Genomic DNA, 18,570 nt, shown 5'->3' with positions numbered 1-18,570 from the left:
TATTGTTATGGAAGTCTGAACAACATTCAGACACAAAGTTTAGTTTAGATCCAACCATAGCTCACAGTATGATTTTCCTTTGTCAATTTGCTTATCTAAGTTAAGGAGGTCTAACAACCTTCTGGGACATCCTGAGGATAAAATGAAAATACAGATCTGAAATGTTTTGTAAATCTGAAGTCATTATGTAAAAGTAGAGAGCTTTCTTCCCTCCCTGTTTTTTTCATTTGCATAAAATTGTATCTTCAGAGTTGGCTTAACCAACTCTGCTAACCCAGCCAAGATCATCTAGAACCTAGAGATATCATTTGGTCATATATTATATACATCTAGTTTCTTAAGATTTATTTTTATTCTTAATTATATGTATGCATGTGTCTGTGTGGAGGTATGTGCATGTGAGTGTGGGTGCTACCCACACTATGGAGGCTGTGGAGGCTAGAAGAGGGCATTGGATCCCCTGGATCTGGAGTTTGGGCTCAGGTTTCAGGCTGTGAGCCACCTGGCATGGGTGTTGAGAATGAAACTCAGGTTCTCTGCAGGAGCTGTATGTGCTCTTAACTGCTGAGCCATTTCCCCATCCCTTTACCTATTTCCTTCTATCTATTCCTTACTGTTTCTTCAATCAGCTGAGTTGTGGTACAGGTTCCCCCTGCTTTCAATTACCTTGAAGAACATCACTCTGCTTTGTGCCTACCATGATGGCTGTCAGCTAGATTTGCCATCTGCCCCCTGAACTGCATTGTAAATGCACCAAGGCAACATTTTCAGACATGGCCTTGCATATTGATGGCTTTAACACTCATCAATGAACTGGGAAGCCCTGATTTCACACATCCTCAAGAGGACTAACCTCACCCTACTTGACTAGTCTATCATAATCATTCCAGTTCTGGATCCTGCATTCTATCAACTTCTTTCACTGTCCACATGGGTTCTGCCTCAACTCCCAATGCTCAACTTTCTTTCTAAGACCCTGAATAGAATACGGGGAACATAGGGAATTCTTTCACTGTCCACATGGGTTCTGCCTCAACTCCCAATGCTCAACTTTCTAAGACCCTGAATAGAATACGGGGAACATAGGGAGTGTAGATGGTGGTCAGGTGGATGATGGTACAGTTGGGTGGGCAAGGACGACAAGAGGAAGGAAAGGATGGGTGATAAGGCTGGCCAGGTTATTGGTATGCTACCCTGAAAACTGAACCCAAACTTCAAACAGGGACTTCCTCTCCAGAATTTACAAACAACTCTCCACCAGGGATTACTTGACGTCTCACCAAGTTGGCAATTCATTCCTCTTTTCAAGGGGTTGATAAACATGGTGTGGGCTGGCCTCTCCTCTTTTCTGCTCAGTCTTAGGATGAAAGGCAGATGAGGGAGGCGGGGCATGGCTCCTCCCCATTTACAAGTCAGCTGCCACCAAATGCACTGCCTCTTCCCCCCTCTAAACTAAACAGTAGTTTTTCAAGCAGATGAATAAGAAGAAAAGTGACAATTTTCTTTTATGTTAATAAATTGCTTTGGCCTAAAAAACATTAATCAATTTCTTTCCAAAGCACACACACTTCTCAATACTCTGCTATTTGGTTGGCCTTGAAAAGAAAGTCACTTTCAATCCCCTTTAAACTGTCAAGACCAGTGGGGGCAGACACAAGAGGAGAGAAGGGTGCTCCTTAAATCCCAGTGATTATAATGGAACCCTGCTGTGTTTCCATAGAAACATAAGGATGCATTCTTCCCTGAATGTACACGAGGGGAGATGTGAAGAGCAATGCTGTGGGCCAGGTATACAATGACTGAAGAACTGGAGGTACAGGTGAGGCAGCATGCCATTCCGAAGAGATGAAGACAAAGGACTCAGTGAAGAAGAGAGGAATGGGTAGGGACCATGCTCCACATAGAGCATCAGGACCTGTTAGGGTCTCACATCAGCACAACTACCCAGCAGGGCTGCTGTTATAATTCCCACATGCAGCTGAGTCCTAGGGAAAGAAGAAAGTTGCTCAGGGTCACCCAGCCAGTAAATGGTACAGCCTCAGTCCAAACCCAGAAGAGCTCAACTCAAAAGCCCTTGCTCCAGCCTCTGTACTGGGCAGCACTTTGAGTTGTGAAGAGAAGACAGAGTTCACATTCCATCTCCTGTCCCTTTTCTTCCCTGGTCTGCAGGTCTGGGTGCATTCTGGAATCACCCAGAAAATAGCTTTTTTAATAGGTCTAGGACATTTGTAAATCTTGGAAAATACAGGTGGTTTGTTATTGCTTGTTTGCTTTGTTAGGCAGTCAGAAACTTCACATATAAGGCAGGAAAACAGCTAATGGTACATGTGTGTTCAGATAATTTGGTAGGAACACAGGGATGAAGGCCTGGAAAAGGGGGAGAGTTGACAGAAACATGAAGCATATTTGGATTACCTATCTCAAACACTGGACTTGACAGACACACTCAGTCTGTGGCCCCGCTGATGGGCCTCCTCTCTGCCCTATCTCAAATACTGGGGAGCAAGTCACAGGGACAGTGTCCTGGTCTGCCTAGCTCTATCACTGGAATTTAGCACCATGTTGGGATCAGAGTTGATGGATGGGTGGATGGAGAGATGTGGGTGGATGGATGGATGGATATGGATGGATGGATGTGGATGGATGGATAGATGTGGATGGATGGACAGATGGATGGATGGGATATTCTGTACCAGACAGCATGGAGAGTCTTAGACGGAGCTGGCATTACCCATTTGCTTTGCCTCCACCTTGTGCTCTACAATGAAGATTGGTTTTCTGTCACAGTGTGCAAGTCAGGACTATTTCAGGAGACAGAACTGTGAATATGGATGTTCCTAATCAGTGAAACATGCATGACCCCAGTGTCATAAGGCTGAGAATTAGCACTTGCAACTTACTGCTTTAAACTCCTTTGGTGCAATGCAGAAGTCATCTGAAATGGCTGTTCTCCAGCCTCTGGATCCACCTCCCAAGTTTCCTCTGGGGAGAAGGAGGTGCAAGTGGTGTAGACTGAAACCCAAGACGATGCAGAATACAATACTGACCTTGCAAGCATGAGACGTGTGGTGTGCGTTTGGTGCCTATGGCCACTGATCTGACAAAGTATGGGCTCTGACAAGGACTTCGACTGCTTCATATATGGGCTTGCATTTACTAGGGGCACAGATTCACTGGTCTAGCAAGAGAGGAGGCCAGCCAGAGTGCTGATCTATCTACCAGTCCTTTCTCAGCATCTAGAACAGGACCTGGCACATGGATAATGTCTGCTGAATGCCTGGGTGAACATGTGGTGCCTACTCTGTGCTGCATGTTGAACATGTACCTGTTGTCTACACTTGCCTATGATCCTGGGAATGGGTACCACGTTCATTCAGCATAGGACCACTCTACTACTTGAGAACAGGGAAATGGCTTTCCAGGATCTTGTAGTTGATAAGCTCTGGAGTTTTGCTTTGAAAAACACAACCTGATCTTCATCCATTATATAGGTCACCCTGCCATCATTATGTCCCTGTAGAGAGGAACAGAAAGAAGGGATGTCCAAAAAGGAGAAGAGAGTCTGGTTGAAGGTTATTGATACCTTCTCCTGCTGGCTACATGACAGGCCTGTCTCTCCTATCTCACAATGCTTGAGGACAAGGCTGTATTTGAGGCTTCTCTCTCAAACATGTGACAATTATGATTTACTTTTACAGCAGTGCTAACTCTGATCCTGAACTCTGGGAGGAGTCAAGGAATTAGAGACAAGGGCAGATGACCTTTTAGTGATAGCTGCTTTTCAGACCTTTCTGGGCAAAAAGGCCTCTGTGAGTCACACTATGTCCCAGAGCAGTGTGGAGTGTTTTTTTTGTTGTTGTTGTTGTTGCTGTTGTTTGGCCTTCCTTACACAACATTCCCTCTCCCCCTGCTAAACAAGGAGCATGCTCTGTTTTTTATGACTGCATTTCCGCCTTTTCCTACAGTTCTGTGCCGGCTTCTCTTCTGTGGACCTCCTGAGAGTGTAGGTAACAAACACATGGCACTGAAATGTCTCCACAGAAGGAAAGTAAATGGATGAGGACAGAGGCTGGGCAGGACTGCCTGACAGAATTGGTCTAGTTCTCTAGATTCAAGCAGAGTGAGGGGCAGGTAGAAGGTTCCTGACACCTGTTTAGATCCTTCTTGGGTACAGAGCATTCAAGAGGGCATCAAGTCCCTCTCCCAGATCCAGACTCTTCACTGATTCTATGCTTCAGGGACGTCTGGGAACCTTGGTCCTACATGGCCTCATGTTTACCTCATAAAACTTTGGGGTAGTCACCAGGACACAGCTAACAGATATACTGTATACATTAATGATTCCAAAACACACAAATAAAATAGAAAGAGGAGGTGCTGTCCATACCCAGGAGAGTATTTAAATCTATCTTTACTAAGAAATACTAGGAAGCAGTCATGGGTATAACTGCCCAAGACACATTGCTGAGTTGAAAGACAATTCAAAGAGCACAGTGTTGGTGGCAATGATGTTAATGATGATGCCAACGCAGTAACAGGAGCTATGGGAGCTAACATATACAAAAGGTTTACTGCATGCCAGGTTCTGCTCTGTGCACATCACTCTAACATCCTCTTATTTTACACATATTAATTCCAAAGAATGCATCAGAGTTAGGTGCCATTATGGCTGATATTTCATAGATGAGGAAACTGACCTTGGTTTTATAATGCATACCTTTGTATTGCCTACATATTTCTAATGAGGTAGCTTCCATGAATAATGTAAAGAACAGCACAACAACTAAGAAGACTAAACAAAGGTGAGAGAGAGAGAGGCTGGATCTACTATAGACTGGTCATACCACAAGGCAACCACACTCAATGCTTACTTATCAATATCCCTGTGAGGTAGTATTAAAGGCACTAATTCAATCAAGGAGGAACTGGAGACTGAGAGGTGGCCTCTTTCTCATGAGGCACAAGGTCCCCACAGACCCAGTTACTCGATCCCAAGGCTCTGCTTTTCTGTGCTTTGGGTAACTGGTGATGCTAAATCAGTGTGTGCTGATCTGAATTTACTTTCTGTTCTTCCTCTCTGTCTTCCAGTGTAGAGTATGATTTCCGGCAGCAGGAAGGCAGGTTCCACGAGGTTCTACAGAGTTTGGAGGAAGTGGAACCGGCTGAGGCAGCAGCATCGCCACCAAAGTCTCCAGCGGAAGCCCCAGTCCCTGAGAAACAGGACCTACGGCGGAAAACCAAAAAGGTGAAGAAGAAATGCTTCTGGTGGATCTGAAAGGATTGGGGCCTTCCATGTTCCTTCCTGAGATGGGTGCCCCCTGTTCTCAAGGCCTCCCTGTTCCCCAGCAAAGGCCCAGGCTGAGCCCCTTGACCTGTGATACAGGAGCCCCTCAGAGCTGGTATGGCCACTGTTGGACATCTGGTCACCAACCTTACCTGAGTGTGTGTCATGCCATTGCTTGCTGAGGACTTTGTGGACACTGGTATGGCCACAAGCTGAGCTCCCCGTCACATATGGCCAGGCCACATCCTCATCTGCTAAGTGCAGATTCTCACCATGAACAAACCTCCACTACACTTCCCCACACCTCCATGACTCAAGCACTTCCTTCCTACCTTGAATTCACCAACCCCAAAGAAACATAAATATGTGTTGTGCACTGCAGAAAGTTAAAAACTAACTGTATAGCCTAGAAAATATCAGATAATAAACTAGCCATGTTCTAGGACTCAGTGCACAGAAGGACAACAGACGTGATCAGTGCCTACAAATGCTAGATCACCCTGGAGTGTTGAGTTTCCATCACTTTCCACTAGCCCTTAGATTCCAAATGAAGGGGCTGTCTTCTTGTGAAGTGTGGGTCATGCAGGGTTCCAAGAGTAAAGTGCCCACAGGACCTGCAGTGTGAGAGTTATGTGGGACTGGAATTCAAAAGGGTTTCATGGCTGTAGCTTTCCTAGGGCCACCTAAATGATTTTGTGTCTCTGAATGAGGCCTAAGACTCCTTAGCAAGTCAGGGAAACCGGACAGGCATGAACTTTAGGGCTCCATAGTTTATTTACCTGCAGCATTGATGATAAGACTCGGTAGCCTGTCAGTACATCTTGTGACATTAATAAGTCTGTGATAAAACAGCACTTTTTCTTGTCCATTCACCCCATAACAGTCATGAAGATAGGTCCAAACATGTTACTCTACATTGTTTCCCTTCCTGGTGACCAAGCTACGGTCACATGATCTAGGAAGCAGCAGGGCTGGAAATGAGAATCTTGTTCTCATCATTTTAGGATGAAACTTCTTTCTTGCCCAAAGTCCGACCTCTTTAATATCTGGCTTATTCTTTCAACAACACGGCCATACATGGATGTCCAGTCAAACCGGCATGGCTGAACACACTTCTAAAGTAAGTAGTACAATTAAGTAATTGCTGCATACTCTCGGACTGAGCAGTAGGAAGGGCAAGGCTTGGATCCCTTTCCATTGAGTTCAATTCTCTGCCAGCCTGTGATTAGATTGGCACTGCCAGAAAACTGAGTCACACCTAAATGAAGACATCTCACAACCCCTTTGCTGAAGACCCTGTGTCTGAGTATCTCTGCTGAGCACAGCATACATGTGCACTTAGGATGTACGTACCCAACTGCAAAGTGAGACTAACTGAGCAAACCGTCCTAACAGTTTCACTTCCCCTGTCACAGTGCTGCAGTGTAAAAGCTATTTCAGGGAGAGCGAGGGAAATTTGGCAAGGAATCTTGGCTTGCACTATTTAAGTCTTGGAATGTCATTCGAGATGTTCTTGTTCTGTTTCTAGTGTAATGTTTAAACCCACAAAGTGAGACCAGAATACATAATGTCAAGTTAGAATTAAGATAAATACACTTGTCATACTTAAGAAACCACATTTCAGTAAGATATGCTACCCCTGGCCAAGTGCCACAGATCTATCTTTCTGTATCCATACAATCAGCTTTCAGTTGGCCCCAGCAATGGAAAAGAACAGCACAGGGGATAAGCCAATAAAAGGAAGACCATTTGGGATCTCTTATGTAATTTTATCTGGTAGTGGAGCTTCCATCTTAATTTGTTTTGCTTACACTAATTTTAAATGAATTTATATTCTGGAGTATCAGGCTAGAGTGAAAACACATCTGATCTTAGATTTCAGAGACCCAGGAAACAACAGCCCCTTCCACTAACCTGGAGCAAAAGGTGTAAATGTGTCCAATCTTGACTGGGGAGAAGAGTAACTACTCCACTTGCTTTCTAAGTTCTGTACACCTTCAAACAATGGGGTGTAAGCAGTTAGATCTAGCTGCAGCCTTTGCCCCCTGCTAGCCTGCAAAGATGAGATGTGTAAAATAATTCACACAGGGCAAGTTGGGGACCTTGTAGAAACCCTCATCTGAATTAAACGGAATTAGGATTGGAAAGTGTTGACATTCCTAGAAATAAAACCAACTATGGTTGTAATCATTCTGAACCAAAGCACAACACCACATTGCTTGGGCCATCAACCTGAAATGGGGAAAGGAGGAGGTGCCTTTGGAAAATGGAATCCTGAAAATCGTTATGTGGAAAAAGGATTGGATAAACAGCAGCCTGCTAACCAGAAAGGATCATCCCTATGTTTAAAGAAACCGTACACATACATACCCAAACTCTATACTCTGCTACTTGTGAGTACCACAGCTTCTTTGTAAAATAGTAAGCAATGTGTTATCCTGCTGAAATGCTTTACTTGAGGTTACATGGTTTTATGGAGTGAGATTAATTTAGTAAAAATTACTTTTATAAAATGGAACAGAAAAAGATTGATATATCAACTTAAATTGCAGGAGTTTAATGCAGCTGCTTTCTCTGTAGTTAAAAAACAACAACATTCATTCACTTCCTCTGAACTTAATACCAGCTCATCTGTAGAGCACCTTCTTAAAGACAATGCATCACTGTAAGATTTTGTAAATTTCTAAACTGTTTTAAATGGGATATTATCTTTTGCAATAAACTTACGTATTTTTCCTAGGTTTTAAGACTCCATTATTAGCTTGGGTTGACTTGGGTTAAGAAATTTTAAGTCAAGGAGGAAGCCACAACAACCCCAAAGCAAAGGTGGCATTTGTTACAATTCTTTAACACATTTCTCAGGAATAAACAAAAATCAGATCCAGAACTCGATGTCACAGTGATCACACATGCCTGTGTCCCGGGAGCAGAGAAGGGACAGAAACCAGGGCCCATTCTCAGCTGTGTTCAAAGGCCTCCAGTTCCCATTCCTGCATGACCTTACATTCAGACATGTGGCTGTAGCTTAGTCAATATTTTTCTTTAATTACTTTCTGTTTAACATTTTCTTTAAAAGATACCTTTGTGTCAACAGTACCAGGAAAACTAGTATCACATTCCTAAAATAAAGCATGAGACAAATAATAATTTCATTAAACCTACAAGTGTTTACACTTTTGAAGGGTGAAGAGTTCTAAGTGTGAGATCAGCTCATCTGTAGAAAAGGGATATTAGCAAATATTCAATGTGTTCTAAAGATACGTTAATACCAAACCTATTTTCTCCTTGACTAATCAGGGTGTTTGAGGGAGAATTGAAAACAAAACAACTTTCTTCTCATGTGTATCAAATTTGCTCTGCCGTGTCCCTGAACCTCCTAAAACCACCTTGTTTACACCTGGAGGATAATCTCCCACCCTGGGAAATAGCACCTTAAGGGAAATGAAAACCAAACCAAACCTGGACATAGAACCAGAAGTCTTGGGTTCTGTTGCATCCTTTATCCCGAGTGACCTTGGGCAAATGAGTTTCTGTGAGCTCCTGATTCTGCATCTTATAAAACAGAACCCCTGTCTTAAAGAGGACATTCTGGCAATTAACAAAAGGAAAGCTTTAAGCACAGCATAGGGTACACAGCAGGTGCCCAATAAAGACATTCATTCACTTGCTGACTGAAGTAAATCAGGAGGAAGAAAGACAGATGCTTCTGCAAGGTGGCAGTTGGCATCAGAGCAGGTTTAAGATCGTCTCGTGGCAAGGAACCAACTCTTCTGAGCCTGTTAGAACCTCAGAAAGTGTGACAATGCCTGTTGAGTAACCACGTGCTCAGCACCTCAGAAGAACACGTAAGTGAACAGCACCCAGCACAGCACTCTGAGGAGAGAAAGAGTCATCAAATTCCCAGAAATAGAAGGGACTTTGAGAGCCAGACCCTTCCATCTGCAGCATAAGACAGCTAGGTAAGGCTGAAGGATTTGCCCGAGGCTCCTAAAGCTCCCTCAGAAAAATCAATCCTGGAAGCAGCAAGGCTGGTATAGAGTGTAATGGGTACTGGCCCATTCTGGAACCACTGAGGTTAGTCTTGAAACCTACTCTTACCTTCTTTATTAACTGAGCAGAGTCACCAACATATCTTTACTTGAAAGGGATCTCATTTTATGCAGCTCCAAGTAACTCTCTGGATGTTAACAACATATATATTTTTTTAAGTTCCAAGACACAAAGATGTTGCATGGGGTTGTTATGTTCACCAGGCAGGAAAGGGTTGAGGCAGCATCCAAATCCAACGCTGACTGTGTTTGCCACAAACCATGTGTGACCAACATAGGCATCATAATCACCCTCTTCAATACTTTCACCTCAATCTCCTCATCTTCCTTTGACCAACTGGCAGCCTAAACACCAATTGAGTATGTCATACCATCCCTGTACCTAAAGCCTCACACATTCACGATTTCTTCCTGCCCTCTGTGGAGCCCTCAGCCCATGAAGAGCAGAAATGTGCTTTCAATCACCACACAGTATGCTTTATTTTTCTCCAGGCCAATGAGCCTCTCCATGGTGGCCCTCCGGTTGCAAACCCCCTTTGTCCTGCAACTGGCCTCAGCAGGACCTCCCAATGGGCCTCAGCAGGACCTCCCAAATGGACCTCCCTTAAAATACATTTTTCACACAGTATCTAAAACAACAGTGCAAAATTCAGAAGTGTACATCACACTCTGGCCTAAAGCCATTCAATCGTCTCTTTAGAGAACCAGGAAGTTAAGGCTGGGCCTGCTGCCATGACATAGAGGTTCTGCAGGACCTGCCCTGCCTCTCCCAACACAGGCCCTCTGCCTTCTGCCCTCCAGCCATGGTGAGCCTTCATGGGCTCCTTGATCACACCACAGCGATCTGTCGGTCTGTGGGTATCCTTCCGCTTGCCTGGAACACACTGACCTTATCACACCATACCCCTCCCAGTCCAGTCTCTGGTTCCAGATAATGCCAGCCCCCTGACATCTACTGCTACCCCAAACCACACCAAATGCTCTTCTTCATCTTTTACCTACAGCAGGGATTGTGCCTTCAAAGTCCTGGGCACTGCTATCCTTGAGCATATCTACGACATCCTTTGGGGAATGTACTTGTCCCTCTAGCCTTCCTGAGGTAGGAATCCTGCTGATTTTCAGCAGCTTTGATATTCCCATTTCTCCTCATACTGAGATTTAAACAGGTATTACAGGAATAAGTTCATTAGTAATTGGATGCAGTAAGAGACACACAAAAATACAATCCCCATTTTTCTCTGCCCATTGGCTTTCACAAGGGGTGGCATGTCAGTGACCCATCTCATATCTGTACCTTCAGAGTCAGAGTCCAGCAGAGAGCACTGCCCGAGGCTTTCAACTGCTATGTGGTCTGTCTGGCTTTCAAGACTTAGAACATCATGACACTACTGCTCTCCCCTTGCACCTTTATCCTGAATATTGACAGCCCTGCTTAACCTTGTTTCCGAATAAACTGCCATCGTAATTAAATCCCAATGCATTCTGCACATTTTACCAAGATACTACTGCCTTACTGTGTGTGAGAGACAATGAGTTTTGAAATTAAAGCAGATTGTTAACTATTTTTTGCTGTAATGTTTCTATTAAAATGCGAGCATTTATTACACGTGACCTAGTCCATTTCGGACGAAATACAATTTAAAACAGATAGGGTCTATCTAACTCAAGGAGCATTTCAGGCAAAGCATTTTGCCTCAGCTTCAACCATGATTAAAGTGAAAAGAAAACACCATCTCACTGAAGGATTATTTGCTCCAAAACAAATAAAAGCTTTATTATCATGAAAGGCTTTCACAAATTTTCAGAATCCATTTTTTTTTTTAGACCATCAGCTAGCCACGGGGACCTCTACTTGGTGCTCCAGCTTGGTTGCCCAGGTAGCACACACAATGTTATGACACCTGGTTATGCTAACAAAGCCATTTTCTTGCTCATGACCCAAACCACTGAGTTATTTCAATGGCTGGATTCTGGAGTGCTTCTCACAGCTCTGCCACTAAGCACATCAAGCATCTACACCCTATCCCACAGGAAAAATCACACAGGTGATAGACGGGACCAGCAGTTATTTGTTATCTTTGTCTTTTTGCATGGTTTTGCTTTTTTCAAATAAAAATATTATAACTTTGGTAGTTGAGAATTTAGGATCAAAGTGACTGAAATCAAAAGACAAATCAAAACACCAATATTCATAAATCCAGACCACTAGCCTGGCTAGGATTTCTAGAATGAGATCTCTACCTCTCCTCCACAAATATGTACACACCAGGCCCAAAAAAATATGGATGAAAGTCAGTTCATCATCAGTGCCCAGGCTCCAAGCCTCTTTCCTGTCTATAGCTGATGCCAAAGACACTGAGAGAAACTACAGGTGAAGCCTGACCTCAGAGAGTGGATTTTCAGCTAGGACACCCCAAAGCAAGTAAGGGTTTCTTCCCAAATTTCTGTGCCCAGATATCATACCTCCATCTTTCCCCTTTCCCTCACTCTAGAGCATCCAATGTCTAGAACTCTCTTTAGTATCCTTGCAAAACTCTGCCATGGTGAGTTCCTGTCTCACCCATGTGGACCTCAGCACTGGCCTTCAAAGTCCACTTCCTCTCTGTTACCCAGCCTCATGGCTGCCTGGATGAGCCTGCTAAGACAGATCCTTGACCAAACCATTCACCAATTCTTGTCTCTACCTGCAGCCTACCACCATCCTGGAGGCTTGCTCCACAGCAGACAAAGATCCTCATCATGCCAATATGTGTGGTCTAACCTCTGGTTAGCTCACTCCCTTTCCTATCTCACTGCTATATTGAAAGTCAAAGGATATCACATGCCTATAGCTGCATCTGTTCTACCTGGGACACCATCCATCCCCTATTTATACCAGGGAGCAATGTTCTTTTGGGGGGAGGATGGAAAGATCAGTGGCAATATTATTATTAATAATGATAGCAAGTAACACAGGCTTGAAATCCCAGCATCCAAGCGGTCTAGGCAGAAGGACCATGAGTTCAAGGCCAGCATAGGCTACATAGTGAGACTATCTCCAAACAAAAACCAACAAACAAAACAACAAGAAATTACAGTAATAACAAGGAGTCTCATTCCTTGAAGTTAACACTGGGAAATTACTAATGTTTTACTTGCCTAGTCAAATTTATTTCTCAAATATTTCCCTAAGGTATTTATGATGACTGTCATTTTCCAGCAGCATAAATGGAGGCTTAAGGAAAGAAAAATAATTTGTCAAAGTCCAAAGTAAGAGGGAGTGAAGGATAGAGTTATTTTAAGGTCTGTCAAACTAGAGAACTAAGTCTCTTAAAACTTATGACAACAGTAAGCTGCAATAAACATTGTCTCTTCTCCATAACATTTTCAGATCATCTCCCACCCCTGGCCCAGTGTTAGTTACTCTACCCTGAGTACCCAAAGCCCTGTATAGGCTGTCACACAATTGGAATTAAGTTGGGATTTCTTTTGTCAGTCTCTCATGCTCATCATTACCAGACCCAACGTCCTAGTCCTAGGAGAACAGGAGCTGTCACTTCCACCTCTAGGAACCTCCCCAAGCTTCCCACATTGTATGAAGTGCTGTAAGTGCTTTTTATGATTTGTTGAGTGAATCAAGAATAAATGTGGCTATGAAAACATTAATAAGAAAAACTGGGGAAGACAGAGAGGGCTAAGGATAGGTCCTAAATTCTGCCTACCCCATCGTTAAAATAAGTCATCTGGGGCTAGTGAGATGGCTCAGTAGTTAAGAGCACTTGCTGCTCTTGTCAGAGACCTGGGTTTGGTTTCCAGCACTCACATCAGGTAGCTCACAACCACCTGTAACTTCAGTTCCAGGGAATCTGATGCATTGTTCTGGCCTCTGCAGACATGTTCATGCATATGGTGCACATACAGAGAAGCAGGTGCACACACACAAATAAAAATAAAATAAAATAAGAATTTAAAATCAAGACATCTGTCCTTCTGCTTCACAGAATTTTTCAAAGAAAGGTGAAATTATATACATGAAGGGGCTTCAGGAAGCTGGGCTACCTCATTAATTCCTATTTTTAGAGAAGTAGCGTTTGAGGTCTTTTTCTTCTGATCATAAAAAGAAAGCAAAGTTATTTTAGAAAAAGTGAAACTCTGGAAATGTACAGATCCCAAGTCCCTCAAGCAAAAGATACTGACCCGGTTTTAGTGTCAGAACAGAAGGTTTGGGCTCTGGCATCTGTTGAGGGGCCATGTGTCGCTCCCTCCTAGACCCTCAGCCTCCTTGATGACTTCGCTCTTTTCACATAGTCCTTTCTCCATATTGGATCACAGAATATTTGTAGTGATTTCAACAGCATCAAGACAGGGACTGGGTAGGTGGCTCAGTGGTTAAGAGCACTGACTGCTCTTGCAGAGGACTGGGGTTTGGTTCCCAGCACCCACTTGGTGCTAACAACCACCTGTAACTCCAGTTCCAGGGGTTCTGACACCCTCTTCTGATCTCCACAGGCATGACACAACATGGTGCACTTACACACATAAATTAAAAATAAAAACAATAAATAAAATATTTCTTAAATCAAGATAAATGCCACTTAGTGGCTGTGCAAGTACACCCCTGCACGAATGTGACAAAAGTCGGGAAAAGTGAATTCTGGTTTTGAAGGGCCATTTGATAGAATTCCTACATGTCACTCAGAAAGGCCAACATCCTGAGAGGCATGATAAGGACCTGAGGTATGAGTCTGTTTCATTAGAGCTGTTCCCACAGTCTTTCTCCAGGGGCAGCACTTATCCCTTCACAACTCTCGCAGAGAGAGATCATGGTGGGATTTCGCCTCCCCAGGGACTTCCTCTCCACTCAGCTGCAATGGTTTGAGTATGGTTTGGCTGTGACTGAAGGCTTGGCCTGAAGGATGGAGCTGCTGAAACTAAAACCTGTGGGAAATGGAGCCTAACGGAAGGTCTTACATTACTTGGGGGCATGGCCTTGGAAGGTGGTTCCTATGGGACTTGGTAGTAGCTCACATGAGAAGACTGCTATACCAGCCTAAGTTTGGCCCCACCTAGCTCTTTGCTTTCTGACTTGAGATGTGACCATTTTCTCTGGCATAAGCAACCACCATGGTCATCCTACCAGTTACCAGGAGGCCCTTATGTGAACTGAGTGAGCAGATGGAGGTGTTGGGCCCTTGAGCATCCAAAATTTGGACTATATCAACCTTTTCTAAAAACCTAGCTAGTACCCTGTTTTGGGTACTTTGTTATAGTAATGCAAAGCTAACAGACACATCCTTTGTAACAACAGCTCAGTATCACTTCATTATGTCTCCTGAAAATCCTGAGACAGGGCCATGAAACCCTCTGAGCTTGTCACTGTATCCAGTCAGGAAGGAGAAAGACTTTTGCATGAAAAAGAACAAGAGGGCTCATCAGTTAAAGACACTTGTCACCAAGACTAAGAACCTGAGTTTGATCCCTGGAACCCACAGTAGGAGGAGAGAACCAAATCAACTCCTGCAAGTTGTCCTTTGACCATACGCCATGTGCCATGGCGCTTACAAGCTCCTCTTTCACTGAATAACTAATAAAAAATAAACAAACAAATAAATAAAAATATAAATAAGTAAATAAATAAATGTATTTTTTTAAGGGAGAACAAAAACCAGTTCTTATTTATCAAAGACCTGCTATTTGGCAAGCCTGATTCTTCACAGATAAACGAATTAAAGAACAGCATTATGGACTAGCCTCCTCACACCTGAGAGACACACCAGTTCCCTAACCCACAGCTTATTCCCTAACTTTACAGCCCTTCAAAAGTAACATTGGCTGCAAAGGTGCCCAGCCAAGGGCAGACCTTCTGTTCTAAAGGCTGACCTCTCTTCTAGTGCCGGGAAATAGGGCAAAAGATACTGTCCTGTCTTTAAATACACTTAAAAATCACTTGCCCCAAATCAGATTTTCTAGCTTCACAAAAAGGCACTGGGCTATTTGGAAGTAATTTCATTAGAATTTGATGACATAACCACATTTCCCAGCACTTGCTGAATGGTTCCCAAATCTCTCTATCTCTCTCTCTATCTCTCTCTCTCTCTCCCCTCCCCTTCTCCTCTGTCCCCTCTCCCCCTCTCCTGTCTCCCCTCTCCCCCCTCTCCCCTCTCTCGCTCCCCTCTCTCTCCTCTCTCCTCTTTTTTTTTTCTCTCTCTCTCTCTCTCTCTCTCTCTCTCTCTCTCTCTCTCTCTGCGCCAAAGCTCTGGCATGGCTACTAGCAGCACTCACTGGGATACTGTTTTCCCTAGGTCTCCAGTCTAACCCCTAGATGCAGATTCCCAAGACAAGTGGGAAATGTCCATGGTAGTGGCAGCAGCATCAGTTCACCATCCAGGGGTGCTGTCCCCACATAGGACACTCCATAAACAGACTAGGGAGGAGGCATGGCTCTGAGTCCCCTCGAATCCCATCTCTGAGGCTGATCTGGGATCAGAAAGATGGTTCTGAGGATGAAACAGGCTCTTTCACAATCTGTCAAAGAGAACTCCCAGAGAGTTAGTGCAAAACGACTGACATGAAATGGACTTTTTCTCACCTATTTTTAAAATCAGAACTTTAAAAATCTCATCAATTGCTCGTCTTTTGAATTGGGTTGCCTTTTCCATTAATTCACACCCAGAGGCTGGACTGAGCATCAGCAGCATGCCAAGTCCTTGACAGTGGGACAGGAGCCCCAAAGGCAGCAGGACACAGCTCCTTCCTTCAAGAATCAAAGTCTAGGGGATGGAGAGATGCTCAGCGGTTAAGAGCATTGGCGGCTCTTGCAGAGGACCTGGGTTTAGTTCCCAGTTCCCACATGGTGGCTAACAACCATCTGTAACTCCTGTTCCAGGGGATTTTGATGCCCTCTTCTGACCTCCACAGTCATTGAACATAGAGGTGCACTTATATACACACAGGCAAAACACTCATACACATAAAAATAAATTTTAAAAAAGAATCAGAGTCTACTATGGAGCACCAACAGGTAAAAAGAAAATCCCAATGTGGAAAACACTGTAGCTGAAACAGACAGGCAGCAGCAACAGAGACCGTATGAGAGAGAACACAAGATCAATCCACCTATCCACATTTTTCAGAGCATTCAAGACCCAGGCCTAGTTCCATGACATCAACCTTGATTCATGACTTCTGCCCTACAGCCAATGGACCCCTTGAAAGTTGGGGTCCAATGTACACGCGCACGTGTGTGTGTGTGTGTGTGTGTGTGTGTCCCCACTTACTCCCTGATCTGCAGTTTCCCAATTACTTGTTAGAGCACTGTGTTCCTGCCACAAGACAGGTGTTCCACATATTACCATATTAGATAGTAACCAAGCTACCCTCAGCTAATGATGCCACTTTTGGGTGTCCAATGGGAGTTTCAGGATTCTTGTATAATTCTTAGTATTTTCTTTTATAATTTAAATTTCTTACTCATTTCCCCCTAATAAATACACACAAATAAGCATACAACATTGCATATACATGAATATATATGTATATAATATAAACACATACTTATATACACATATATTTTTTCTTTATCTTTTTGATACAAGGTCTCCCTATAGACCCAGTTGGCCTTGAACTCATCATGTAGACCAGGCTGTCTTCTATCTCACAGAGATCTGCCTGTCTCTGCCTCCTGAGTGCTAGGATTAAAGGCATGTGCTGCCATACCCAACAACATACATTTTAAAGGAAATTTCTGAATTAAGTGATTTTATGTCACCAAAACCATTTCCTAAGTACATATGGTAGAGCGTTTACCACTGTGGGCTCTGAGCACTAAAGGATTTCAGTTTCCTTCTTTCAGAGGCCTCTTCTACAGGCTTGCAGAGCAGGGCAGGGCGCTCAAGGTGTCTGGTGGATGTTTCCTCTTTAAGAGGGGATGGTAATTTTTGCCAATGTCACAGATTGAATTTGGTAATGTTCCTACAGCTCTTGGTCCACCTATGCCACGTAAGCGTTCCATCAACGTGCATGGTGATTATCACCCACACATTTGAGTCCTGGAGAAGACGGGTCCTCCCCTTCATTCCTTCTCCATACTATCCAGTTATTCCATGACAGTGCCCACTCTACCCTGAGTCTCCTGCCTTAATCATAGCCTAAGGAAACAACAGTGACACTTCTGTGCCAAGAAAAAGTATCATCGATGGCTTGAACATGAAGACAGACCACAGAAACCTTTCATTTAGGAAGTGCTCACCGAGGCATCTAAAAGCAGGGGAGGGGGAGGGCACAGTGTTTCCTGGAGAAAGACTGGTAAATAGTGCAGACATTGCTGTAGAGTGACCGGAGAAACACTCCACACACTACGTCCGAGGTGGAGTTAAGTGGAGTGAACTTGGAAAAGATGGATGTAGGTGAAGTTATAGCTCTCTCTAGCAAAGACACAATGGAACAGGAAGAGTTACAGAGATGGAAAGCTAGAAGATCTGGCAAAGATAGGGTAGAGGGGTACATTCCAAGCAGACAGGTGGCATGTGAGAGAGCTCAGAGGAGAAAAGGAACATTGCAGAGCAGAAGCTTCATGGGGCTGACAGAGTGGGAGGCAGAGACAGCAGGAGAGGCAGTGTCAGATACTGAGTACCTAGAGGGCCCCACTCGGGTCCTTCCATCCTTCAGCATCATGGGGTCACTGACACATTCTCAAACCAGAAAGTTCCTCTTCAGAAGACCCCTTTGTTTGAAGATGAGATTTGAAAAGGACAAAGGGGAGCCATGTGCCTGTCCTCTTAAGAAATGTAGCAGTGGCAATTAAAAGAGATGGTGACTTGACCCTGCTTAGGCATCAGAGAACATGTGCAGCCAAGAGGTCAAGGACTGAGGTGAGCAGCTGGGGTGGGCGGGAGGAGCCTCTTTCTCCCAAACCCTTGAGAATCTCATCCCAGCCTTATGTACCACCAAAACTGCTAGTCCCAATGAACAAAATCAACACTCAAACAAAAGGTTCTTTTTCTCATTTTAGCCCCTTGTGACTTAATTCCCAGAATTAAGGAGATTGTCCTGTAAACATGTCCTTGCCATCTTAACCTACCCCAAATTCTGAGCTTTTCTTCAGGTTTCTAAAAGCTGTCATGTAGGTTATCTCATGTACTCCCATGGTCTAGGTAGAATGGAAGCTGAGAGTTCAAAGCGCTCATTATTAATCTTTAAAATGGTCAATACCTAAAGCATACCTTTAGATACTGACAGTGTTAAGTATACAACACTTTA

At 43.9% G+C, this 18,570-nt stretch overlaps 2 protein-coding genes across 2 annotated transcripts in view; one reads left to right on the top strand and one right to left on the bottom strand.

The window, feature by feature from the left end:
- The window catches only part of Insyn2b (inhibitory synaptic factor family member 2B), a 109,679-nt gene extending 103,316 nt beyond the window's left edge, over window positions 1–6,363 (top strand). The window contains exon 4 of the mRNA XM_008850734.3: window positions 5,089–6,363. Within this exon, the coding sequence (XP_008848956.1) occupies window positions 5,089–5,275 (187 nt within the window). The 3' untranslated portion in view covers window positions 5,276–6,363. The remainder of the gene's footprint in view (window positions 1–5,088) is intronic.
- Dock2 (dedicator of cytokinesis 2) overlaps window positions 1–18,570 on the bottom strand; it is a 260,786-nt gene that overhangs the window by 210,411 nt on the left and 31,805 nt on the right. The gene's annotated exons all lie outside the window — the stretch shown is intronic.

The sequence above is a fragment of the Nannospalax galili genome, unplaced genomic scaffold (assembly GCF_000622305.1).
Source record: "Nannospalax galili isolate Female #2095 unplaced genomic scaffold, S.galili_v1.0 scaffold104, whole genome shotgun sequence".
Classification (NCBI taxonomy): Eukaryota; Metazoa; Chordata; class Mammalia; order Rodentia; family Spalacidae; genus Nannospalax; species Nannospalax galili.
Note: the sequence above shows the minus strand (reverse complement) of the source record. Positions and strands in the feature narration are given on the sequence as shown.